Below are 26,786 nucleotides of genomic sequence, written 5' to 3' on the forward strand. Positions count from 1 at the left end.
CCCTCCTGGTGCTTCAGATACACACTCAAGTTTGAAAGCCACTGGATGAGTGGCAAAGTGTGGAAGAGTTGAGCAATCCCAATACGGGCCTGACCAGCTCAAAGAGCCTGTGCCCAGTGGTGAGAATTCCACTCAGACTGGGTACGGAAATTCAGTTCTCACAGAACAGTAGCCACGGCGTGTAATTAAGGTTGCTAATTTGAATTTTGGGGGGGTTCTTTTAGTCTTGGTAATATTTAACTTATAAATGAGTTTTGGTTTTTTATTTGTACAGGGCCATAAAGAAAAGGAGTTTAATTTTATGTTCTTGCACATTAAGTAAAATTTAAAGAAAAATAACTTAAGTCAACACCAGGGGTACCAAGAATGTTCTTCCTCTATAAGAAGAGTGTACAATACTCAAATTTGAAGAATGCCCTATGACCTTTAATATTTCACTTTATTTTGAGAGGACAGAGTTTCTTGTCACAGGTGGGTGCATAAAATAGTGCAGAATGCTATAGGAGGTAGGACATTATGGTAACAGGAAGCGAATCCTACTGAAGGAGTTTGGCGAATGTAATATGGGACCAGAGGACCAATTCTAAAACCTTTATGAAAGCCTCTGTCTTCATGGAGTCCTTAAGACATTAAATTGCTCGTCTCCTTGTCACCAACTGGCTTCAAAAGATGACAAAAATCTCCTGCAGTCACTGCCTTTCTCTATTGTCTGGCTGAGACCACAAATAAAGTTAACAGATGCTTGTCTTAAAGATGGTGCCTTTGAACCAGCACAGAGTGGTCCGACCAGGATCGAACAAGTGGTTTTTATAATAACTGATTATTTTACCCACTGACTCCAGAATTTCATTTTTCTTGGAGGAGTTTATCATCCACAAAAACAGTCACAAATCCTGAAAGAGGACCCAGCTCTCTCATCTACAACCTGTGGGTAATAACAGTACCCACCTTTCAGGTGGTATGAAGGTCAAATGAACGAAGGCACAGAAAGGGCTGAATGCTGTGCCTGGCAGAAATTCAGTGCCTGATAAATGTGACCTATTGTTGCATCACAAAACTTTAAAAAACAGATAAAAAGCTACAATTATATTTGCATCCTACTGCCAACTAGTAATGGAAACCTATGTTAATAGTCCTGCAGTCCTAGGAGATTTTATAAGGGAAACCAGATTGAGCATCTTAATTCTCCCCCCTCAGTTTTCATACATGTTTAATATCGGGATAAATAGAAATCTAGTCCCTCTGACATTTCAGAAGTCTGAGAATGCCAAGGGAAAAATGTGGAATGCAGTTTATAAACCTCTGTAATCCCATAGAATTAGGAGGAGTTTCAAAACATGTTCAGAATTTCCTGATGTGTCTTTTGAAATATGGCCCAGAGGCTTTCTAGCTTCTTCACGGCAGACATGGGGCCCCCAAGAATCATGGATAGTTTTAAAGAAAGAGCGTGAGAGACTGGGATGAAGGAGGGCAACAAGTAAACATGATTTGGGTTTTTCCAAGCAGAAAGAAATAAGGGGGAGATATTGTTGGATGGAAGAAAACCCAAAGACACTGACCAGTGTGGAATACGCTGGTGTCAAAAGAGAATGAAAAGGTGACAATGAAGGGCAGCTCGAAGAGGAGGAGACGGAGCCCCATGAAATATAAATGTGGAATCTTTGGGATTACGTCAGGAGCCAAATGGTGGTCTTGATATTTAGTCTGATAACAAAAATATTCCCTGAAGGAAAAGCCAGGGTATCATTTGCCATCCAAGAGAGGAAAGACAGAGAGTTACACCTCCCTGGAGAAGTCGGCCAGTAACTAACAAGACACAAGGGACAAAGCCATTGACAGAGCTTTGCTGGCAGGTGGAGGGTCTGATTACTCGTTCCCAAGGCCCGGTGAGCAGGATCCTGGGAAACTGCCCAGTTTATACCGGAGTGCAGCTGACAGATCCTGCAGCTGACACACCTTGCTTCTGTGTGATTCTTCCAGAAAGAAACTGCCTCAGAAAAATTAAAAATAACTCTCCGCCTAAAAGCAATATCCTTCCATCTCTCAGTATCAACTTTCAATACAACTTCCAATTTAAGGTCTTGAAAGTAGAGTGGGAACAGATCCATCCATTTGGAAAATCTCGAACTTCACGACTGGTCCATTAAATAGTCTGTGTTCTGCAAGAAATTATCTTCTGTGGATTTAAATATTTTTTTTCTTTTTCCTTTCTTCCTTCCCTTCTTCTATTTTAAATGCACATGCTAGATACAAAAAAAGTCATAGATTTTATAATCAAAAAATATCAGAAGCTAAAGGAAGCTTCTTTCTTAAGAGTCAAAAGCTCTCAACTACCCAAGAGGAGACATAGGTCTCCTCCTTCCACCTCCTTCTCCTGCCATCCTCCATTTTGAGAGGGTCTGAATGGAGAGAAAATGCTCTCCTTCCATATTTGACCGCTGGCAGTAGCTGCTGGTGTCTGCTAGTACTTTTACAAAACAGAGTCTGAGGGCCGGAACAAATTCTCCCACTCTCCCTCCTGAATGCCTAGGTCTATGTGGGGAAAGTGGGGCTGGAAACAAGATGGCTCCCCTTGGCCAACTTATCTACCCAACCGGACAGCATTGGGGACAGAGATTTTCCCACTAAGTGAAAACAGATTCAGTGAGACTGGGATGGTGATCTGGGTGTGTTCTGCACAACTCTCTACGAGGCACCAGGTCCTCACACAAATGCTTCACCCATCCCAGGTGCCCCCCTGAGAGCAAAGAGCAGTGTTGGCTGAAAAACTGTTGCAACCTCAATCCCTCGGGGGTACAACTATCAACTTCAGCTTTCCTTACCCTTAGAGATTCACCAAAGTTCTCAAAAGAGCATTGTAATATCCTGAAAATAAAGTTAATTTTGATTCTTTTCCTTTAAAAAGTACATCTGCGTTAAATTTTTTTTAATTAGTATATATCCCACTCTGAGGAAAAGTCAGTTAGCCATAAAAAAAGGTTCACTGTAGCAGAATGAACATTTTTGTTTTTGCATCTGAAATCTCAAAGTTCATTGGAGATATATAGATATTTCATCTATCTGGATCAAAAGAAAGAAGTGAACGATTTTAAAGATATTCATATACAGTCTATGTATGAAAATAATGACCATTGAAAATAATGGTGAACTCTCAAGATGGCGTGCACCATTTTCCATTTACATCGTTAATTCCTGATTCCCTAGAGGAGGATCCTGGAGGCCCCATTTGTGGGGAAGAGTTTTCTTTCCCAATGTTTCTTTGAATGACAAACTGGTTTTTGTCATAAGTCAGTCCCAGAAGTCTCGAAAAAAGGCTCCATCTCTCCATCAAGCTCTAAAACCTCTTGAGAGGGGAATTTGTTTTTGATTTTGGAAGTGAACTCTTCATTCTGTCGTTGTTTCAGAACAATCAAAAGGGATGTTTTGTGATAACAGTGTCTGACCCAGGGAGAAAATTGGTTCCATTTTCACTCTCTTTTTAAACAGCCTTTTAAATTAAATTCTCTTTGGGTTTTCCATTTCCAATTCTGCCAGCAAAGTCGTGGGCACCAAACAGAATCCTAACCAGCATCATAGACACAACAACTCAAAGTAGGGAAAAATTTATCTCTTAAAGAAGGCTCTCAAGTTTTTCATTTTCTCCAAGATTAAGAGCCACAGTAAATCAGATCTTTCACATCTTCCGGCCTTTGCATATGCTGTTCCCTCTGCCTGGAAAGTTTCTCCTCCTCTTCTCTACTTGGGAAACTCCACCTCATCCCTCAGGAGCAGATTAAACTCTCCTCTGATACCTTCTTGAATTGACCCACCTGTGCACCCTTATTTGCTCTGTGCACTGTGCCTCCTGATGTGGTCTATTTGTTTACAGGTAACACTTGTAGGTAAGGAGGTGTCTCAGTCAGCTCGGGCTGCCGTAACAAAATACCACAGAGGGGGTGGCTTAACCAACAGACATTTATTTTCTCACAGTTCTGGAGACGGGGGTCTGAGAGCAGGGTGCCAGCATGGTGAGGCTCTGGTGACAGCTCTCTTGCTGGCTTGCAGACAGCCACCTTCTTGCTTTGTCCTCTTATGTCAGAGAGTGAGTAAGCTCTCTGTGGTCTCTTCTTAGAAGGAGACTAACCCCATCATGGAGGCTCCATCCTCATGACCTTGCAAAGAACCCACCTTCAAATAACCCCACCTTCAAATACCATCACACTGGGGGTTAGGGCTTCAACATATGAATTGGCGGGGGAACATAACTGAGTCCATAGCAGTAGATAAGTGTGTTAGACTGCAAAAAATAAAAGGCCACAGATTCCTTGCCACTCACCCATCAAGGAGTGGAATCTCTCTCTCCTCTTGACTTGACTGTGTGACCTGCCTTACCCAATGAGACATTCGCAAATGTGACACACAGGCATCTTGAAAAATGCTTTATGCACTTAGGGCTTGCCCTGTCTTACTCCAGAGGACTCTCCCACAATCATGGGAATGAAATTCTACATATTTTATGGTTTTCTTTTGTTTTTGGTTTTCATGCAGGCAATAATTTATTACCTATAGGTGACAGCAATGGCGCAGAATTTGGTTTTATGATCTGACCATTTGGAGATCTCTGTTGGGTGGCTGATGGAAGTTTACTCTCTGTTGGGTAAGGGATGACCAAGAATTCAATTGTCTATTTCACTTGTCTATTAGCGAACTTGATTCAATAAAGGAATTATTTCATGCTTACTGGGATGGAGAGTGGCTCTTGAGATCTGGAGTGGTGAGTTTTTACTCATCAGTTTACTTTTGACCTTTCTTGAGATTTCAGAGCTTAAACATCAGAAATTTATTTTCTCACAGTTCTGGAGGCTCAAAGTCCAAGATGAAGGGGTCAGCGGGTTGGTTCTTTCTGAGGCGGTGAGGGAGAATCTGTTCCATGCCTCTCTCTGAGCTTCTGAGAGAGCAGCAATCTTTGGTGTTCCTTGGCTTGTAGAAGCATCACTCTGATCTCTGCCTTCATCTTCACAATGGTGTTCTCCCTACGTCTCTCTGTGTCCAAGGCTCCCCCTTTTATAAAGACACTGGTCATATTCAATTTTATGACCTCCTTTTAACTTGATTACATCTGCAATGACCCTATTTCCAAATAAGGTCATTCTGAGGTACTGGGGGCTAGGACTCCAACATATCTTTGGGAGGGGGACACAAGTTACTCCATAACATTTTGTTACCCACCTGTTTACAATTTTCCAATGGCCTCTCAATCCCCTTAGGACAAAATCCAAACCCACACCTCCACACCCCACGGCCTTCACACATCCTGTTCCCTCTGCCTCGAGCCTTCCTCCCTGACCCCCTCTTCTTCCCTTAGCTGATTCTTTCTCGCTCTTAGGATTTGGCTTTGAGGTTTTCTCCTCAGGCGGCCACCCCCTTCCTGGTTCCCTGCATCCCGCCCACTTCCTCCACAGCAGCTACCACTCACAGTTTACAGCTTTTGTGTGTGTGTGTGAGGAAGATTAGCCCTAAGCTAACATCTGATGCCAATCCTCCTCTTTTTGCTGAGGAAGACTGGCCCTGGGCTAACATCCGTGCCCATCTTCCTCTACTTTATACAGGATGCCACCACAGCATGGCTTGATGAGCAGTGCATAGGTCTGCGCTCAGGATCCAAACCTGCGAACCCCAGGCCACCAAAGTGGAGCATGCGAACTTAACTGCTAGGCCACCGGGCCGGCCCCAGTTTATAGCTTTTTAAGAAATTGTCTGTCTGCCCCACTAGAAGTGTAAACCCCCAAGAGGAAGGGCAACAGCAGAAGCCTAGAGGGTGACAATTAAAGGGAGACCCTACAGTCAAACCACCCACATCAAACCCTGGATCTGTCACACACTCGCTGTGATATTTGAGCAACTGCCTAAGGCTGTTTGTGCCTCAGTTTCCTCATCTGTAAACTGGGATAACAGCATTCCCGTGAAGGGTGGTTAGGCAGAGGAGATGAGCTAACACATGCAAAGCCCCTGCAACACTGCTCGTCACTCAGTCAGAGGGATGTGGGGGTTAATAATGATCATTACAGGAGCAGGGACCCACTAAGGCTGCTTTACTCACCATTGTGCACACAGAACTCGGCACAGCGCCTGGCTCAACAAATATTTGCCGAATGAACAATCTCTGGTAAGCCATATGCTGCTCACATAGCTTCCTTTTGCTTTTTAAGCTTTATCAACAGCTTTCAAAAAGGGCCTAATTGATGTCATCCCGTGAATTAGGCATGGGTCATGCAGCCTCATCCCCTAGGGAATGTTCCAGAGAGTCAGCTAACACAGAGTTGCTCCAGGGAAACCTCATTTATAAAAAAGAATAAAACACGGTCCTCGTGGCTGAGCAAAGGTGAGACTCTCCACCTCAACTCCCCACCACGGGACACAGAACAGGGACTCCCGGGGCTGCAGTCAGGTCTACCCAGAGGTCCCACATGGGCCTCCCGAGCTGCGTCACAATCAATGGAAAGACCAGTGTCTATGTGGTGCATTACCACATATCAAAGCCTTTCGCATACATTACTTTATGGCACTAGGACTAAGAATGAGGCCTGAGTAGAGCTTTTCAGAAGACCTTCAGCTGCACATCACTTCTTGAAAAAAAAATGCAACAAAGTGGAGGTTAGCAAAGAAATGTCCAGCTGCCCCAGACAGCCCAACCACACCAGCGGCCAGGGTGGAGGAGGGAAGCAAGTGTCCGGGCATCCTGGTCTTGGGTCATCTCCATCCCTCCTGCAGCATCCCGTCCACCTCCCCTCCTTCTATGCCACCATGACTTCCGGTTAATGGATAGGGACACAGCAGTGGCAATGGACCAGGTCCCTTCGTTTTAATCACGGGGCCCCGAAACTGAGCAATGGAGCATCTGTGGTCACTAAACATGGATTCCTTCCCCAGGTCAAGGGACTTGGCAGAAGGGGCCGGAATAAAGTCTGAGCTTAAAACTGACCCTCAGATGTGCTGCCATTTGCAGCCTGTGCTTTTCCTTCCCCTTTGTATTTCCCAGACAGGATAAATGATCTGTTCTGTCTTACAGTCAGCACGTGGGGACGAGAGCTTCCCCATGCCGCTTATAAGGCCCAGAAGCTCTCCCACAGCTCTGACATCCCACAAGGCTCCTTCCTTCTGCCAGCAGTCCTAGACTTTGAGGAGATGCCTGCTTCGCCAGTCATGACTGGAAAGGTCCCTCTGTCACAGGCTGAGTCTCATCACCATGACAACTGGTGACAACACCATATCTCCAGTCCCCTCGAGAGCAGGACCTCAGGAGCACACTGTCACCTCTCTCCAACCTATCGACTTCTCCTTCCCTTTGGTCCCTACGTCTCCTACCCACTTCCCTGTCACCACAGTTACATGACACCAGGGAATCTTCTGGTCTTTCAGGCTCCTCATTCTCCACAGCCTTCTTTTTTTTTTTTTTGGACACAAATTGTCCCTTTTATGGCTTTCCGTTTAGCATAAATGGGTTCCCTAACGGTTAAGGAAAGAAGGCAATTAGAGACTCAAACATTCATATTCATCCATTAATAAATATTTATTGAGGGCAGATTATGCGTCAGACACTTATGAGAATTCTTCAGCCTTGGAAGGGACCAAGGACGGATTTCATCTCATGTATCCACTCCGATCCATTGGTAGCGGCTTCCTGGATGGCTGTGTTGAGAGGGATTCTGAGGCCCTTCTGGGCACAGTATAAAGAGTCTGTGAATCCAAAAAGGCTTATGCACCCCTATGTTCATTGCAGCATTATTCACTATAGCCAAGAAGTGGAAGCAACTCAAGTGTCCATCAACTGAGGATTGGATCAAGAAGATGTGGTATATATATACAATGGAATACTACTCAGCCATAAAGAAGACAAAATCGTCCCATTTTCAACAACATGGATGGACCTGGAGGGCATTATGTTAAGTGAAATAAGCCAGAAAGAGAAAGACAAACACTGTAGGACTTCACTCATATGTGGAATATAAACCAACACATGGACAGAGAGAACAGTTTGGTGGTTACCAGAGGGAAGGGGGTTGGGAGGTGGGCACAAGGGGTGAAGGGGCGCATTTATATGGCGACTGACAAATAATAATGTACAACTGGAATCTCACAATGTTATAAACTATTATGACATCAATAAAAAAAAATTAAAAAAAAAAAAAAGTCTGTGATTAGCAATGCCTGCCAACCCACACAGAGTACCTTGAAGAGAAGGCATCCTCTGCTGCTGCTTCCTGCTCCCATCCCCACCCACTCCAGGTGGCCCCCAGCCCACCCCAGGGAGCCATTAGCACACCACACACTCTCCGCCTGCAGCCTCGACCGCGCCTCCTCTTGAGACATAGGAAATGTAACCAGGAGCTCAGGCTTCAGTGTGAAAAGCCTTGAGTGCAGAGCGCAGCTCCACCGCTCACAGGCTGTGTGTGCCTCCAGGCCAGACTAACCACTGGGCCTCTCTCCTGTCTGTGTAAAGCGGGGTGAGAGATGCACCTCACAGGCTGTCCTGAGGATCAGAGGTGATAACTAACTCTGAGCACTCAGCCTTCCCCTCAGGAATGGAAGCTGAGTCCTGACTAACTTGTCTCACTCCCCGGCTGACCAGCCAAGCCTGGGTTCCAGGGAGAGCTGGCCCTTTCTGGAAAGTTCAGGGAATTCTGTTGCCCTCAGAATCTCATTCTGGTCTCTGGTCCCTCTCAATCTCCAACCAGAACTTCCTGAATTCCCCTCATTTCTAGACCCTTGCAGTGGGTCACATTCCTCTGCCAACTGAAGCCCCTGACCCTCTAGTTTCTGTTCACCGGGATGAAATGTCTGTCCTCACTTCCTCCCTCCTTCCTTCTTTTTCTTCCATCCTTCCTTCCGCCCTCCCTCTCTTGCCTTCCTCCCTTCCCTCCTTCCTCTCTAGCCCAGGCTCCATGCCAGGTGCTGAGGAATCCCCGAAACAAGCCAGGTGGTCCCTTCCCCTCGGCCTGCAGTCCAGGGGTTTCTGGCCAGTGAGCAATGACCGCAGGGGAGAGCCAGGGGAGCAGAGAGCAGGGACTAAGGGAGACACCAGAGGCCTCAAAGCCAGCCTGCAGGAGACAGGAGGGCTGCCCGGAGGAAGTGGCATCCAGCAAAACAAGAAGGAAAGAAAAAGGGTCCAGGACCAGGAAAAAGAATTCCCAGTGGAAGGAATTGTGCACGCAAGGGCAGGAATCCAGGGGGAGGCAGGCTGCGTTCAGGGGGCAAGAAGCAACGTGGATTTAGCTAGAGAATGGATGGGGGGAGAGGGAAAACAGCTTCCAAAGGACCAAGCAAGGGCACATACGTCATGTTCAAGAATCAGTACTTGATCCTGAGACCCTGGGAGTCGGCCTGGTTCAAATCCAGCTCCACCACTTAGTAGCTCCGTGACCTTGGGAAATTTTATTAATTTCTCTTATGATTGATTTCTTCTTCCATAAATTGAGGATAACAGAGAGTAATGGTTTCACTGGGTTACCATGACAATTAAATGACATAGAGTCTGCCATACACCAAGCATCCGGCAAACGTTACCTTTTCTCCAACCTGGACGAGGGAAGTGTAGCGAAGATGGAGAGAAGTAGGGGAATTCCAGAGATGTTTTGCATCAACACACACTCGGTTCCAATCAGCCCCTCTCACCTCTAGCTTCTATATCTTCATCAGGAGCCCGCTCTCTGTGCATCTAGAGCCCATTTCCCCATGGCAAGGAATTTGGTCCCTACCCCGGATCCAGGACTCTGCACGGCTCCCTGTACCATTCATGTAAGATAATGAGGGCCTGACTCACCAGGGGGACCAGGAGGGACCTGGGTTCAGTGACCAGGGCCCCTGCAGCCATCCATGACTCATTCTTTCAACTACTGATTGAGTTTGCCCCTCATGGTCCACGCTATGCTCGACGCTCGTGAAGCAGACCACTAAGGCCCTTACCCTCAGGCGGCATCCTTTCCGACTGGGGAGACAATAAACGGATGAACAAACGAGAAAATGACAGGCTGTGACAAGCGCTAGAGAGGAAATTAAAAGGGTGAGGAGACAGATTCATGCGGAAGCCTTCTGGCAGGGAACTCAGAGACGGCCTCTGCGGTGGAGACACTGGGTTAACACTGGAATGTGGGAATGGACAGGCCGTCGGAAGAGCTGGGAAATGGCGTTCCAGGCAAAGGAAATAGCGGGTGCAGAGCCCAGGGGTGGGAAAGACGAAGTGGAGGCTAACGTATCTGAAGAATCCTGAGCAGAGGGTGGGGTAGGAGGTGAAGAGGCAGGAGCGGTGGGCGGAAGCAAGTCTCACAAGGAGCGTGGCTGAGCTCCCAGGCTGAGTTTTATTCTGATGCTGATGGAAAGCTGCAGGAGGATTTTAAGCAGGGGAAGGACATGACTGATCCATGAAGCCAGACACGGGTCCTGTGAGTACAGGACTTTGTTTTCTTGTGTCCCAGCCCCTAAATGAATTTTGATAAAGGCTTGTCTGGCAGTTTGTGGAGAAAAGACTAGAAGAATCACTGAATGTACATCCTAGAGCCTATAACATAATACATTCTCATCAAATACTCAAACATTATTTCATAAGAAAGAGACAGCAGAGACAGCAGGAGGGAGCATTCACTTTCGTAAGCTCAATAACTCACATGGACCAGACATCGATTTTGGGGCCATATTTCTTCCTGGCAAGAAGCTCGGGTGCCGCGTAGGCAGGGCTGCCACACTGCGTGCTGAACGGGTCGGAGTGGCCCAGGATCCCCGCGCAGTTGCTCAAACCAAAGTCTGCAAAGAGGGGAGGACAAAACCGGCTCCGAATTAGAAAATTGCAGAAATGAAGAAGAAGAAAAAAAAAAAGGCAGCAGGAAAGGAAACATTCTCTCAGGCTAACACATCATTTAACGTCCAAAAGGAACACCAGCAGCTGCGAACCATAACCCCTGGATATGGGTCTCAAGACAAAAGAATGTCAGGCAGTGGTTCCTTTGCTTAACTGGAAACATTTATATCAGGCCTCACTGTAAAATCCAGCTAGAGCTAAAAGTATGTTGAACCAAAACATATTTTCATCCAATCTTGGAAATGAGTCATCCAGGAAAAAGAGAGGCTTTGCTTTCTAGGACTAAGGCAGGAAGAGAGAACATGCGGAGGGCCGTGGAGTCAGCGTTCTGGCTTCCAAGTGGCCCAGTGGGGAAAAGCCGAAGGAAGATTGATTTTCTCTGGCTGGTGTCAGCGTCACCCCAGGTGACATGCGATCTCACCATTTAGAGTTGACTTTTTCAGCTGAATGTTTTCATTTCATGCAAGTCTCTTAAAAATGCTCCCAATGCATGTGGCAACATATGGTGATTTGAAGAGGGGGAAGAAATACACCCAGTGATTTAGACAACGCTGAATGTTGGCTGGAAAAATAACGCCAGAAGGATAGCAATGAGAACTAGGCTAGGTGACCTCATAGCAAAGCTTTGTTCTTTGATGATTAAGGCAACTAGGAATAGGAAAGAAGAGGCCAGGTACCTAAAGGTATGCTGGGTCCATCATGCTTTTTGTGCTGTGTTTACTTTTGATCGTCAAGATACTGCAACTGACAGGTAATCAGAGAGCTGTTAGGGTAATATTCTCATCTGATATCTTTCCTCAATCTTTGTTGATCTCAGAATTAAGATCAGGGCTCCTCCTTTGAACTTCAATGTAAATATTATGGTTCTAGTCCCCAAACAGAAGACTCAGCCCAGAGGGCTCCATCAGAAAGGGGCTGTAGTCAGAGACTGGCTCCGCGTCTTGAACAAAACTCTCGCGCTTTCTCAACTGGCAGGATTTACATCTAATTTCATCACTGTGTTTTTTTCTAACATGTCTCCACCTGCAAAGTGCATGACTATTGTGAAAGCTGGAGGAAGGCTCAGGAAAGTAGAAACACAGAATGGAAAGAGCTGCAAGGCCATGAAGTTGCTCCATGAGTCAAGACACACCACTAAAAATCCTCCAAACAGTCGTTGGGTTAAGCTGTAAATGAAAGAGCTTTTCTAAATTGAACCCCATCCAAGCAGAGCTCTAAAAAGTCTTAAAGGCTCTGAGGATCACCCAACCCTTCAGCTTAGGCTTAGAGATGAAGGATCAGAATGTACACGAGGGACTGGCAAACCAACTGGGCACGCTGCACGTTCACACATTCAACTCTGAATTTGTTTCGTTTTAAGATTCTTTTTTTTCTCTCATAACCTACCTCCTCCTCTCTTCCTCTGCTCCCTCATTCCATCCCCGCCTTCATCTGGCCCCTTTTCCTTTCTCAGAAGAAGGCCCTTCAAGAGCCACGAGGCTCTGAGATTCCTATCTTAGGAGGCGATCTCTGTTCAGAAGGATCTGAGGGCCCCTGTTCTCAGGCCCCACCCTGGAGAATCACTGACGTGGGAGAAGGTGGATGGGGGGTGAATATTTTTATAAGATGAAAAACCACATTGAGCTTTAAATTGGATGGCCGTTTACATGCTTTCCATTTGAAAATCAACCTAAAGGAATTTTAACGAAACAACAAATGCATGAAGAGCATCCACATGGTGAAATGGAAAGAGCCCCATGGAATTAAGGTTATATTATTTGGGGCAACATTTTAAGGAAAGTTTCATAAACAGTCATGTTAGGGGCCCAACCTCCTAGGAGTCCCAGAAAACTTCTCTCTAGATTTCTGAGATTAAAACAAAAGACTCCGTTCCTAATCGCTGTGGGGTTCTGTTAACAGCCAAGGACGGCCTCATTCAGTGCACTTCCTCAGCTCCTGGATGCCGTCTATAACGAAGTGCTTAATCGAAGAGGGCAGGGCGAGGGGAGATAAGAGACCAGATCACCCCCTTTGCTCCCAGGCAAGCTTGAGAACACAGTGTCTTGCCTTGTGTTAAGCACAGTTTCAAGAAGATAAATCAGCAGAGGATCTGAGGAATGGAGGAGATAAAATCAGCCTTTTAAGTGACTTATGTTGACCTAGCCGAAAGGGTTTAATTTAAAATATACTGTAAAGAAACAACCAGTATGTGTCACATCCGAATATGTAATTATTAAAATTTCACACATAAGCCCATAATTAGGATTGTGAAACTAGAGAAAAGTTCGCCTCCCAGTCATGTCACCCAGGTCTGCCTCAATTCGATTTGGTAGACACATAAGCCAATTATCACTCAATTTTCTGCGAGCTGCAAAATGAATCTCAAAGAAGGAAGGCCCAAGTGAATGCTGCTTTGGAAAACTGAAGTGCCACACTGTTCTACGTTGCGACTCTTACATTTTAAGATTATACTAAACTAAAAGCATCAGACTGGTTTTTATTTTTTTGAAGGAAAAAAAAAAATCCTGATTAAATCAAATCTTACTTCCGGTTAATTCTAGTTAATTTGAAACATGGCTTAAGTAAGTTTATTTAAATCAAATTATTTCTAAGAAAGAGAAATGATTAAGAGGAAATGGTAATGGCTATAATCAATCTTTGAAAAACAACTAGGTAATTCCTTTAAAGAAAAGGTTCAAAGGGCTTTCAAGTTGCAAAAAGACGGTGGTAGAGACATCGGATCCAAATTGCCTAACCCAGGGGCAAGAAAACCCACAAGACACGGGGCCTACCTTCCTTCCAGCATCTTCCCTTCCCTCCTCCAGCCTACCCTGTATGAAAAAACGAGGAAATGCAGATTCTGCTCAACAAAATCCAGTTCCCAGTTGCCCTGTGGGATGGTACAAGGTCTCTTTTGATGATGAAGATGTGAGTGAGGGCTCTTTGGTTTGAGCTGGTCATGAGAGAACTGGGAGCCACATGAAAAGTTCTAACAAAGGGAAATCCAAAGATCGGCGCCTCCTTTCCTGCAGTTTTGGGAATTCTGGTTTCTGACATGGCCCCATTTTGACCCAAGGAGCTGAAAGGCTGCTCGGGTCCCAATCCAGAGGTTGCCACGCCGAGAGGCGATGATTCTGAGGCATTTGAATAAAATGGTTCCTGGCATCCAAAGAGCCACTCCCCTCACCTCAAGGGGAACCGTGGGCTCTAATTCAGGTGTATCATTTCTTCATCTGATTTGTACAGGTCTTCTCTAAGAGGGTTTATTATGCGGCCAATCTGGTGAGCTACTTATAAACGCATGCCCTGTTCACAGAGATTGGTTCTTCCAGAATGTTCTGAGCAAACTTCCCACCAATAAAAAGGCCTGGGGTTTTCAACATTGTCTATTCCACAGTCCATTTCTAGTTTTATGAATGGTTGTCTAGGGCTATCACTTGAGGAGAGAGAAGAGAAGGGAAGAAGTAGTATGGGTGATGCTGAACTGGCATATGGGAACTACCACCAGTGGACTGCACTGTGCTAGAATTACCAGCCTCAGTCTAGAGATGCACGGTGGAAGTGAACTCTTCTAACTTTTACTGTCACGTACATCCGGCCTTCACACAGCCTGTCCTCTGACTATCTCTGCAGCTGTTAGGGCAACTCTGTCCCTGTCACCTCCACGTTTTCCAAAGACAAGTGACAGGTCGGCCTGCCAGGGAATCTAAAAAACAACCTCCTTTCCTCCATTCCTCGCCCCACCAGGACGCTTCTGTGTTTGAGGCCACAGATCCCAGGAACAAGGACCGGAAAGACACCCTGCAGGCATGTCAACATCCCCCTTGTTTAACGCTGCTGTAATTGGCTCTCAGGACAACTAAGATGCAAAAGTGAAACAATTTGATAAAAAGAAAATTCTTTGAATTGTCCAAGAATCTTCTAAGAATACACTCTTTAAAATCTTTCAGAGAAAAAAATGGGTTTCGTCTTAATTGTTACTCTTCTCATAATGGGCGTATCCATCACCACCTGTCAATGGTGCTGACTCACCCAGCCAAGGGGTCTCGAGGCCCTCAGCCCCTTGCCTGTTACTGGGTTGGGAGCCGACTGTGATTACAAAGAATCTAATTGGTCATTTGAATGATATGTTTTAGTGAGTCTTGAGATGGTTTTCAGTATTTGCCAAACAAAATTTCCTTCTTAGATAGGAAAGTTAAATTCACAAAATTCTATTGATCCTTCTCTTTTCTCCTAATATAAAGTCTTTTTCAAGCCATTGAGGTGGAAGAAATTACTTGCACTTGAGGTGGGAAAAGAAAGAAAAGACAGGAGTAAAAGATGGTGCTAACATCTGGGTGTAAAAATGATGCCCTGAGATTTTGCCAAGAGCAACCACATCGACACCACATCGACAGACAAAAATTGAATTCTTCTAAAGAATGAGCCACGGAGTGAATTCACTTGTAGACCCTGAATTATGAACCAATTATGACTCATTCTATCCTGGAACTTCCCTCTGATTGGTAGAAACTTCTAAATCATCCCTCTGTGGGGATTTCTCTCTGCACAACCATCATTGCTCTACCGGGCTTGAATAAAGATTATATTAAAAAGAGAAGGTAAGATGCTTTCTTCCTACATGGCTATGCTAAGGGCAGCATTTCTGAACTAAATTATTTTCCACTACTTTTAAGATGTTTTTGGTTAATCCAGATAAAAATAATCCCTATAAAAGTTCAGCTCCATCTGAATTTTTAGAGAGGCCGAAGTTTGAATCATCTAAAGAACATGTAACCAGCAAATACTTATCTGGGGCTGTGAAATTCATTTTATGCTCACTTTACAGTATTTTTACCTTCCTAATTATGTTTAAATTATTACTAAAATTAATTTTCAGTTTCAAAACCATTGTTAAATATTGGAGGTAAACGGAGGTGATCTAGAAGTATTGCCTGGGGATTAGAAATAGACCACGGATAATTTTCAAAGCCAATAATCCAGAACTAAATAACTGAGAATTGACAACACAACACTTAAAGGATAATCTTGCTTTAAAAAAAAAAAAAAAAGTCATACCAATCAGCTTGATATTATTGTCTTCATCTAGTAGCAAATTTTCTATCTTCAAGTCTCTGAAATAAACAAAACCACACAACATTTCAGATAGGCATTTGAAATAGCGGAACAACATTTTGCTTCTGAAGGGAACCAAACCGTTTTAGAGCCACTTTGAACCAACCCATAAGGCTTTCTGCCAAAACTCAAACAATCAATAAGTAAATATTGATAAAACATGATGAAATTAATTGCCCCAGACTAAAGAAGATGAAGGATTTCAGAGAAGATGGAGAGTGATGAGGGCACAAAGTTTCCAAATCATGAGAAGTTTCTGGAAGAAGTGGGAGCAAAGCTGAAACCCGGGAGTTAATAGAACTGGGGTTTGGGGGGGCCAGCCCGGTGTCGAAAGCGGTTCAGTGCGTGCGCTCCACTGCGGCGGCCCGAGGTTCGCCAGCTCGGATCCCAGGCGCGCACCAACGCACTGCTTGTAGAGCCACGCTGTGGCGGCGTCCCATATAAAGTAGAGGAAGATGGGCACAGATGTTAGCTCAGGGCCAGTCTTCCTCAGCAAAAAAAAAAAAAAAAAAAAGAACTGGGGTTGGAAGAGAGGGGAATACATCATTCAAGACAGGAGCTGCCCAAACAGTGGGAGAAATACAAATGTGGCCATATGTTTGTGAGATAGTGAGCAACACTAGCCAGAGGAGGGAACAGATTCGGGGAAGCAGATTAAAAAAAAATTGAAAGCTGGTATAATTGATCAGTCCTACAACCTCCATGCTTGGAGCCCAAGTGTCATCCACAAATTGGCAGGTGATAATAAATTAATCTATTTAGCAAGCAGAAATTACGGTGGGCAGAAAAATAGACCCCAACAATGTCAATGTCCTAAGCCTTGATATGATGCCTGAGTATATGTTAACGTTACATGACCAAAGGGAATTAAGTTGGCAGATGGAATGAAGATTGCTAATCAGATAATGGGTGACTGATCACTGACACTGAGGTAACTGAGGAGGTGGGAGGGAGAAAAACACTTGGGCTCATGCTGAGTGTGAGGTGCCCTGTGGTGTCTGTTTTAGTCAACAGTTAGCTCCTCAAAGGCAGGAAACATGTCTGCCTTGCTTACCACTGTACCCCAGGACCTTTGCACATTCCAGGTACTCAGTAAATACCAATGAATCTACATTACCAGAGAGATCATTTTGGATTTCAGAAGAAAAAGTGTGGGCAAAAGGGTATATTTGGTCATCAAAACCATCTAGGCCCAGCTTCTATTTTCCTACTTTTGAATAGAGACATGGGCAAAAGAAATCTTTTTCTCCTCTTATCTCAACTGTAAGGAATAGAATTGCATAATCACGATAAACAAAAATGGCAACTGATAACACCAAGTTGAAGTCGTGAGACAAAAGGGAGAGTTGCGAGGACTATGGCAAACAGGAGAGCAGTGTCCCATTCAACGGGGACAGTCACTCACAGCTCGGTCCCAGCACTGCCCGCTCATCCCTTTTCCCAGAGAAGCCAGAAATCTGGATTCAATCCCAATTTTTAAACGTTGGCAACAAATTCATATTTAAAACAACAGTAACAACCACAATGCATGGGCCAGCCTTGCAGGCAAGCTATGACCTACAGGCAACCAACTATCAACCTCAATGCAGTGGCACCTGAGCCTTGAAAAGACATGAGATGGCCCAGGGAGAGGGGAGGGAATGAGGGGCATAAAGACCAAGGACGACACGCTGCCGATGGGGGACAATGACATCAGCCGACTGGGAAGGAACAGTTGGGGAAGCTGTTGTCATAGGAACGCCAAAGGGCAGCATTTCAGGATGGGAGGGAGAGTTAAGGAGTCCAGTACAGAAAAAAGGTGCCCTCTGAAAAGTGACCCATGGATTTCAAAATTGGAAGGTGAGAGGAAGAATTATACACCTTCACTTCAATTCAAATGAAACAATACAGAGTATTTAAAAACTGTGTCAGCCTTTAAAAGGTATCGCTTATGTCCAAATGCAGGGTGACCCCAAATACAAGGGGATCCTCCCCACTGTTCCAGCAGGAAGACCCTACCCCTCAGAAAAAGGTTTTTGGACACAAATATATAATTTTGGGAAATGCAATGGAATTATCAAGTGATTAGTTATACTATTGATCTAGGAAGCTGCACCATCCTATTTAAGAGCATATACTATAATGTTAATATAATTAATTTTAGAAATATTGTTCCCACACCCTCACATGTTGTGAAACAATTTTATTAAAATTTGTCACAGACAGAAGCAAGATGACAGAGTCATCGTACGGTGTTTCCAGCATAACATGATCTTTAAGTCGGCCAGATATTTGAGATAAAGCACTTTTGGCATCTGTGTTTGATGCACTTGCTGGAAATATTATCCGAAGCCATTTAAATAATAAGCACCCATTTAAAATCTCTATAAATTAGCCACTCAGTGAATTGTTTTTAGAGGGCTCTCACAAGTCCTCACAATTGTGAGCTCATATCTCTAGAAGCTATTACAAAAGCCGTGTAAAATGTCTTTGCCTCCCTTTCAATCAGTTTCCAAGAGTTCCCAAAGTCATCAGTGAGTCAGGTCAAGGTCAACGTTTCTTCTCCAACTAGTACTTTGCCGTTGAAAATAAAATAATTGAGATTGTGCCCCCATAAGAGGAGAGACTTTGCAAGGACTCTGTAAGGCACTTCCTCTTTGCCAAAAATAATTAGGATATAGTATAATCCTGAGCTTATAGTCAAGCTCATATGGTAATTTCAAAACACGTGCATAACACCCAAAACTGTGTGCCAGCAACAGCCCAAACTGTGATTCTGCGAAAACTGATTATAAAGCAGTAGCACTACTCAAATCTAAAGGAAGGCCACAGTTTGTTTCCAGCAAAATTAAATGTCTCTCCCAGGGAGGAATGGAAGCCACACTAAGGCGTTAAAGGAGAAATTCAGTTAAGAACAAATACTGTGGAGAAAAACAGCTTCCAGTGGGGAGGTCAAAGAAAGCAATTGTCAAGAATAATAGGGGCCGGCCCCGTGGCTTAGCGGTTAAGTGCGCACACTCCGCTGCTGGCGGCCCGGGTTCGGATCCCGGGCGCGCACCGAGGTACCACTTGTCCAGCAGTGCTGAGGCCATGGTCCCACATACAGCAACTAGAAAGATGTGCAGCTATGACATACAACTATCTACTGGGGCTTGGGGGGGTGGGAATTTGAAAAAAAAAAAAAAAGAATAATAAAACTAAGCTGGATAATTCTGGGGCCACAAAAGCCTACAGAACAACCACGATAATTAGACGAAAGATATAAATGGAAGACTAAAAATAAGAGAAAATGCAAAAGAAAAAAACACCCGCTTGTAAAATCGGGAAAATATCATAAAACCAGGGGAGAAAGTTTAAAAATGTAATTATTAGGCAAAATGAGAAAAATCAAATCAGTTAAAAGTCACTGTCTTTCCACCCACTGCATCCATAGACACCCACCCCAGCCCCCAGGAAAAATGATCAGAACAAACCTGGCTAACAGGGATGGTTTACAAATTTATTACCTTTTTGTTAAGGTTTCTAAAAGATTTCAGTGATAAGCAATCTTACTGCCTACAGGTTTCATGACTAGTTAATGGAAAGCTGAGCTACACTAGTCTCTGTCCAGAAGACTGTACCTAATTTACCCAAATGAAGGGAACATTCGACCTCTTTTGGCTTCATTTATGTCCACCTCCTGCTTTGTCTTTTGAGACTTAACTAGAAGGAGGAGGAAAATACTTTCTTCCGACTTCTTAGGAAAAAAGGCTCTAAAATCATATTTTTAGAAGTAGTTTTTGCCTAGGTATTTACCCAAATGAATTGAAAACTTATAGATACAAAAGTTTATAGCAGCTTTATTCATAATTGCCAACACTTGGAAGCGACCAAGATGTCCTTCAGTAGGTGAATGGATAAATAAACTGTGGTACACCCAGACAGTGGAATATTTTTCAGTGATAAGAAGAAATGAACTATCAAGTGATGAAAAGCCATGGAGGAATCTTAAATGCATGTTTCTAAATGAAAGAAGGCGGTCTGGAAAGGCAGCATACTGCATGATTCCAACTACATGACATTCTGGAAAAGGCAAAACTATAGAGACAGTAAAAAGATCAGTGGATGTCAGAGATTTTGGGAGGAAGGGGAGGATGAACAGGTGGAGCACATTTTTCTGGGGCAGTGAAACTACTCTTTACGATACTGTCATGGTGGCTACACGACATCAACAATTTGTAAGCATCTGTCAAAATCCGTAGAACTATACAACACAAAGAAGGAACCCTAACGTAGACTATGGACTTTAGTTAATAACAATGTATCAATATTGGTTCATCAATCGTAACAAATGTTCTACACTCTCACAAGATATTAATAATAGGGAAAGCAATGTGGAAGGGAGGTGAGGAAGTATGTGGAAATTCTGTAGTTTCTGGACAATTTTTCTGTAAACCTAAAACTGCTCTAAAGAATAGTCTATTGAGCCAGTCCTGATGGCCTAGTGGTTAACATACGGTCCTCTCACCGCTTCGGCAGCCCGGGTTTGCTTCCTGGTCACCGAATCACACCACCCATCTGTCAGCTGCCATGCTGTGGGGGCAGCTCACACAGAAGAACTAGAAGGACCTACAACTAGGATATATGACCATGCCCTGGGGCTTTGGGGAGAAAAAAAAAAAAAAAAAGAGGAAGATTGGCAACAGGTGTTAGCTCAGGGCAAATCTTTCCCTGCAAAAATAAAATAATAAAGTCTATTAATTTTTTTAAAGTAGCTTTTGGATATTTTTTCCTTTCCTAAGAGATGAGTATTAGTTATGGCTACAACCAAGAGCCTCACTCAGGATGTTCATTGTGGAACATCCTTACCACCACAAGTCCATTCAGCACAGTGGGCCACTCAGACCCTCTGCCCAGCTACTCAACAATGACCAAAGAGGTCACAAACGATCCCAAGAAACCACAAAATTGAGAGACACCTTCTTGAATAATAACAGAAGGATGAATTTATTCAGAAGGTTTTAGTGTTAGTGTATTACAATATATCTTTAAAAAGTATACTGGCAGGCCTCTATTATCCAGAAAACTTCCCCACGGTCCATGTGAAAAGCATGATGTTTATCCTGGTTCCATCCCCAAGAGCGAAATATTTGGCTCTAAGTGTCAGATTTGCCATCTGGGAGGGAAGGTTCTGAGAGCTGACTAGTCTGCACTTGATGATGGAGGGGATGCGCTTTCACATGAATGCTCCTTGATGGATTAACCACTTCACGGAGGGGAGAGAAGTGGGAGGCTCTTCCGTGGTCTTGGAGTGTGAGGAGTCCTCTGTGGCACGCAAACTGGAAGTTCCATGTGAACTGGTAACCGAGAACAAAAGGGAAGAAGAAGAAAATGGCCCCTGGATGGACGGGAAATAGCTTTTCCTGGGCCAAAGGGGCTTCAGAGAGGAGTCAGGACAAGCAAGAAGGGATGGGGTGTGCCCTAATTGAAGGAGGATCGGGTTACTAGGACAGTGCTCCGGGGAAACTGAGTGTCCTGGAAACAAAGGAAAGTACCCAAGAGGAGAAGCCAGCCAGTGGAGCGGCCCTTGGGCAAGGTGTAAGTCGGGGGCCCAGCCTAGAAGAGGCCACCAAGGAAGCAGGGGTAGTGGCTTCTGGACCCTTCTCTGGTGATTGGGCAGTTCCAGGGAGAAATGCCCAATGGGGCTCGTCATAGAGGCTCTCGGCAGAGCTGACATTGGGTCTCGGCCTCTACAGTGCTTTAGGGAGGATGAGGGGCCTGGCGTGGTGGGTGTTTTTTCAGAGATTGAGAGAGGGCCCAAGTGAAGAGCCCTAATCACCAGCCCTTTGTTGTAGGTTATTTCAAAAGAACAAGCTCAAACAGGCCACTACCAACATTAAAGGCTCACCCACAGGCCACCAAGTGCACCCTCCCTCCCCCCCACCCCACGCTCTCCCTGCATGTCTTCAAAGATGGTAATCTCTAAGGTTTGGAGGTTGGCCACACGAACTCCAATTACTGCCCTCGAAAGACAGAGGGGTGGAGGGGTGCAAGTCAGGGAGGACCCTGTTGCCATAACAAACATACGGGTCCTGGCTCTCCTGCTGAGCGAAGAGGCAGACAGGGCAGTACCGGAGGGTGGGGAGTGTGTGTGTGCACACTTGAATGTAGGTGTACGCATGTATGCATGGGTTTTGTGTGTGTGTGCACATGAGTGTGAACACATCCGTGTATGGGTATGAGAGTGTGCACCTGTGTAAATATGTGTGTTGTGTGCATGCCCACTTGTGTGTGAGCACAAGTGTCGGTGTGTATATGTACATGTCCATGAATGTGTGTGTACACTTAAGTCTGAGCACACATAGGTTTGTGTGTGCACATTGCGAGTGTGTGCACACATTCACGTGAGTGTGTGCATGTATGTGTGTATGCACGCATGTGGGGAAGAGCACATGTGTGAGCACATGTGTCAGTGTGTGTGCACATGCGCACGTGCACACACATACATCCAGAATATTGGGAATATTGGGACGGATGAGTCTCCCCTGGGCCTCATCAGGCCCTGACAAACCCAGCACGAAGGTCAAAGGTCAGGCCTCTAACAAACGTTAGGCCTAGACTGAGGGGCAGGAACTCAAAAGAGAGCCTGGGGGAGCCACTCCGGGTTGAGACAAAGATGGAAGTGAAGAACTGAACATCACAGAGCAGAAGCCACCAGGATTCAAGGGAGGCATGAGCAGGACAGAGTGAGATGGAGGATCCCGGTGAAGACCCGACTGGAGGGGCTGAGCAAAGACTCGGAGCCAGACAGGGCGGCCTGGGGAAGAGAGGAGAGCCAGGCCCGGGCACTGGTTCTCTCGCTCACCTGCCCTGGGCAAGTCATTTAAACTCTCAGAGCTTCTGATTCCTCTCCGAAAAATGGTGTCACATGAGGGGCTACCTACAGCCCCGTAGCAGGAGGAAATGTGAAAATGTACCTGCTGTCTTGGGGGCCCCTCCAGGCCAAACAACAGCCAGTAGATAAGAAGCGAGAGGCTGTAGGTGAGGATCATAAAGTTACAGACTCCAACACAAGTGAAGGGGAGACTCCAGAGAAGACTTAAAAGGGTGATTAATTTGGGGATAAGCAAACAGCATTGGGGTAATTAACGCTTAAGCAAACGGTCAGAGAGAAGGCGCCCCAGGGCGGAGGGAGGGGACGGGGAGGTGACCAAACTCATCCAGGATTAGGTCTGGGGGGAAAGCTTTGCCTGTGGAGATGGCCACGAGATGGATTTTAGTAATAAGCTAAGAATAAAGCGTCCAAGAAAAGAACATAACTCCCCAAGGCAATAGGCATTTTGCAGCGAACAAGAGGGGTTTTTTGGTTAGGTTTTATCTTCAAAAGCACTGTATTAAAACCAAATGATTTGTTAATCTTTATTCCAGAAAGAACATAAAACTGGCTACCAGAAAGCTTCCATCCCACTGCTAACCCTGACACTAGCCGTATTCATTCAGTTTCCCTTCCTTTATTCAACCAAGTCTTACTGTGTGCCCACGGGGCTCGGCGCTAGACTAGGTTGCAGCCTGTTTAGAAAACAGATATCAAACAAGTAAGTTATCATGTGAAAAGCATTTGAAAGCAAAGAAGAAGGTGCTGTGGGAGTCTATGATCGGGGGGCTAGCCTGGAGGGCCTCCTGGAGGAGGTGAGCCTGGAGCTGGGACCTGAAGGACGAGCAGATTCAGCCAGGCAAAGAAGGCAAGGACAGTACAAGTGGAGAACAGCTGTGGGGCCTTGAGCACACAGAACTCAGCCTCTGTGTAGAAAATGAATGAGGTGGACTCAGTAATAATTACAGCGAGCGTGGGCCCAGTACTTACTAAGTGTCTCAATGTTAGCGTGGGCCCAGTACTTACTAAGTGTCTCAATGTTAAGCACTTTACATGAATCAACTCATTTAATCCTGACAACAGCCACCAGCAATGGCTAATCCCTTATCCCTAGCGTGTAGATGTGGAGAGAGAGTCACAAAAGCCCGAGTGACTTGCCCAATGCAGCTTTTACATGGTAGAGCTGGCGTGCGGATGCGGACAGTCCAGCTTTAGAATCAACGCGGCTGACCATGGCACATCCTGATCCACAAAGTTGTTGGGCTAGAACTTTGTAAAATCTCACATTTCCACTCATACTTTTTTTTTTTTTTTTTGGTGAGGAAAATTGGCTCTGAGCTAATATCTGTTGCCAATCTTCCTCTTTCTGCTGAGGAAGATTGGCCCTGAGCTAACAGCTGTGCCTATCTTCCTCTATTTTGTATGTGGGATGCCGCCACAGCATGGCTTTGATGAGCAGTGTGTTGGTCCGAGCCCGGGATCTGAACTCGCGAACCCCGGGCCGCCGAAGCAGAGCTCAAGAACTCAATCACTATGCCACCGGGCCGGCCCCCACGCATATTTTTTTAAACCCAATTAAACACAAAACCTTTGATATATATAACCAGCACCTCCCGATATGTGCTCGCTCTCAGCAGAAGGCCCTGGGATCTCAAACAGCCCCTGCATGTGAGCAGAGTTTCTCCCTCTCATCTGCCTTCCCCTCCCTCCCCTCTCCAAGAGAAGCTCAAAGTTAAAAGAACTTCTTAATACCCCACCAGTACAGGGTGTGTCTGCTTCTTGTCAGCCCACAAGAACAAAGGAGGGTCCCCTCTCTTCCCCTGCATTCCTCCCAAGCGCAGAGGGCCCATTCCCAATATTGATGAATGAATAAGGTCGTGGCCCTGGGAGCGGCGGGCGGCTGGACACACATCCAAGCACAGGCTCGGGCTCCCTTTGATCAGCAGTCTCTCCCTCGGAGTCCGGGGCGGGGGGTGGCCCTGGCCTGCCTCTTCCTGCTCAGGGAAGGCGGTATTGTGTTACACTGCTGTGTTTTGTCTGGATAGTTTGATTGGACTTTGTTATTTTGAATAAACAGATGAATCTCACATTAGCCTCCCAGCAGAATCAGCATTCTTGATGATCGGATGTTAAGAGTCAGTGCTCCATATACAATAGGCAAATCATCAGATCTGGGCATCTTGCTGGGTGAGCACGTTTAAGGAAAAGGAAAAAAACTCAGATTTTAAATGCGGAGCATCGCAGGCAAACCTAACATGGAGTGATGAAGAAGTGAGACCATAGTTTACCTTGCACAACTTCACAACAGCCCTGTTGGAGCAACAGACACAAAGGCTATGGCAGGTCCAGGTTAAAATGAAGTTCTCTGCCCGCTAAGAGCATCTGTTTTCTAGAGGTTTAGTTTTCACTTTTTCTTTCCACTTGTAATATTTACATGATCTTTAAAGATTTGCTTCCTTTAAATGATATTTAAATAGTTCTGAGTAGATAATTAAATGCTTAGATTTAATACCACAGGAAATGAGGGCTCTGCCAAGCATTAAGTTGATGACAACACAACATTATAGTTTCTGCCTAATCAGGAATTGTGCTTTTAAAGCATCCTCCAACACAGAACCAAAAGCCCTTTAAATCATTGTATATCTGTAGCCACCAAAATTCGTCCTAAATCCTTTTGGATGATCTAATCTGTTTGCTCAGAAATCTTCCCACGAGGGACTCCAGGGTGTCTCTGAAATCTATACTCTCTTATTCATCTGAAAAAATCTAACCTCAAAATAATTTAAGAAATTCATTCCACCTTTGGAGCATAAAAGAGAAAATTCTCCACCATGGAAAGGGGCTACAGTAAAATGTATACCAGCAGTGAGCCAGATTACGGATGCTAAAAACGAGTGGTAGAGAATCTTTGAAAGTCAAGACACGAGTTCAAGCCACCCAAGAATATATTCTAAACAAACATTTTCATATGATGTCTTAATCACCTGTCCCCATGCACTGACACTCATTAACACGATTTCTAGAGAGAGAAACAAAGACGCCCTCCTAACTCGTATTACCTATCTTCCCAATCTTCCCTAACTTTAGAAGATCCGAGCCTTTGTCATTATTGGCTTATGAATATATTTCCAAGGAGCGACGAAGGAGATGCTGGGGATCAGAGGAAGAAAAAGCACACCGTCTTTGCTATCAAAACATTATTAAATTCATTCCTTTGACATTCTGACAGTAATTGCACTGAGAGGGATTGGATTTTGTTAAAATTGCTTTAAAAGGGTTGTTGAGAATTTCCTGCGGGAGAGACCAGTGAGTGATGCACAGCTCTCACTCATTTTCCCTTTGTTGTCCTCAAAATCCCGCGAAGCTCGGCGCACATCTGATTTTTGACAGCACGAAGCCCTTGTCATAACACCCTGGGTCCCTCAGAAAGCTCTGCCCCCTGGTTCTATTTTCCACTGTGACCAGCAGAGTCGGTAACCCAAGCTGATTCACTCTCGAGGTTTCTGCCTTTGTCACCTTGATAAACAAAGACAGAACCAGGGACACTTACAGCATCATTTTCCTAATAATGGCAGAGCTGTGACACAGCAGGCTACACAAGGGTATTGTAGGAAAGAGCCAAAAATAGTGTTCTTCGCTGAAAACTTCTGAATGTTCCCTTCCTTGCTGATCAAAACTCAAAGAGTTCTGATGAAGCATGATTTCATGACAACGTGCATGACTAAAAACATGTCCATGAAGAGGCTGTCTACCTCAGCAAGTAAATGACCCACCTGGGTGGTGCCTGGCCGAGGCTGGCGCTGAGAAAGCCCTGGGCCAGGGGACGTCCCCTGAAGAGTCCCTAGGTTTGGGCATGACAGGGAAGGGCATTCCAACACCAATCCCATTAGGAAGGACATGGCACTTGTCACCTCGAAAGCCCACAAGTTTTATTAATTAAAGGCCTAGCCGCTTTCTTCACTGATCAGAATATGAATGGTTTTCAAACTGACAAAAGGTACCATTAGAAGTTGAATTTTTGTTAAACAC

At 45.0% G+C, this 26,786-nt stretch overlaps 1 protein-coding gene across 2 annotated transcripts in view; it reads right to left on the minus strand.

Moving 5' to 3' along the window:
* HUNK (hormonally up-regulated Neu-associated kinase) overlaps positions 1 to 26,786 on the minus strand; it is a 102,635-nt gene that overhangs the window by 33,879 nt on the left and 41,970 nt on the right. For both annotated transcript variants that reach the window (XM_014786919.2, XM_087418151.1), the window contains exons 3-4: positions 15,869 to 15,924; positions 10,641 to 10,776 (exon numbers count right to left, since the gene is read on the minus strand). In XM_014786919.2, coding sequence (XP_014642405.2) covers positions 10,641 to 10,776; positions 15,869 to 15,924 — 192 coding nt within the window. The remainder of the gene's footprint in view (positions 1 to 10,640; positions 10,777 to 15,868; positions 15,925 to 26,786) is intronic.

The sequence above is a fragment of the Ceratotherium simum genome, chromosome 27, assembly GCF_057802395.1.
Source record: "Ceratotherium simum simum isolate JZ-2026a chromosome 27, ASM5780239v1, whole genome shotgun sequence".
Taxonomy (NCBI): domain Eukaryota; kingdom Metazoa; phylum Chordata; class Mammalia; order Perissodactyla; family Rhinocerotidae; genus Ceratotherium; species Ceratotherium simum.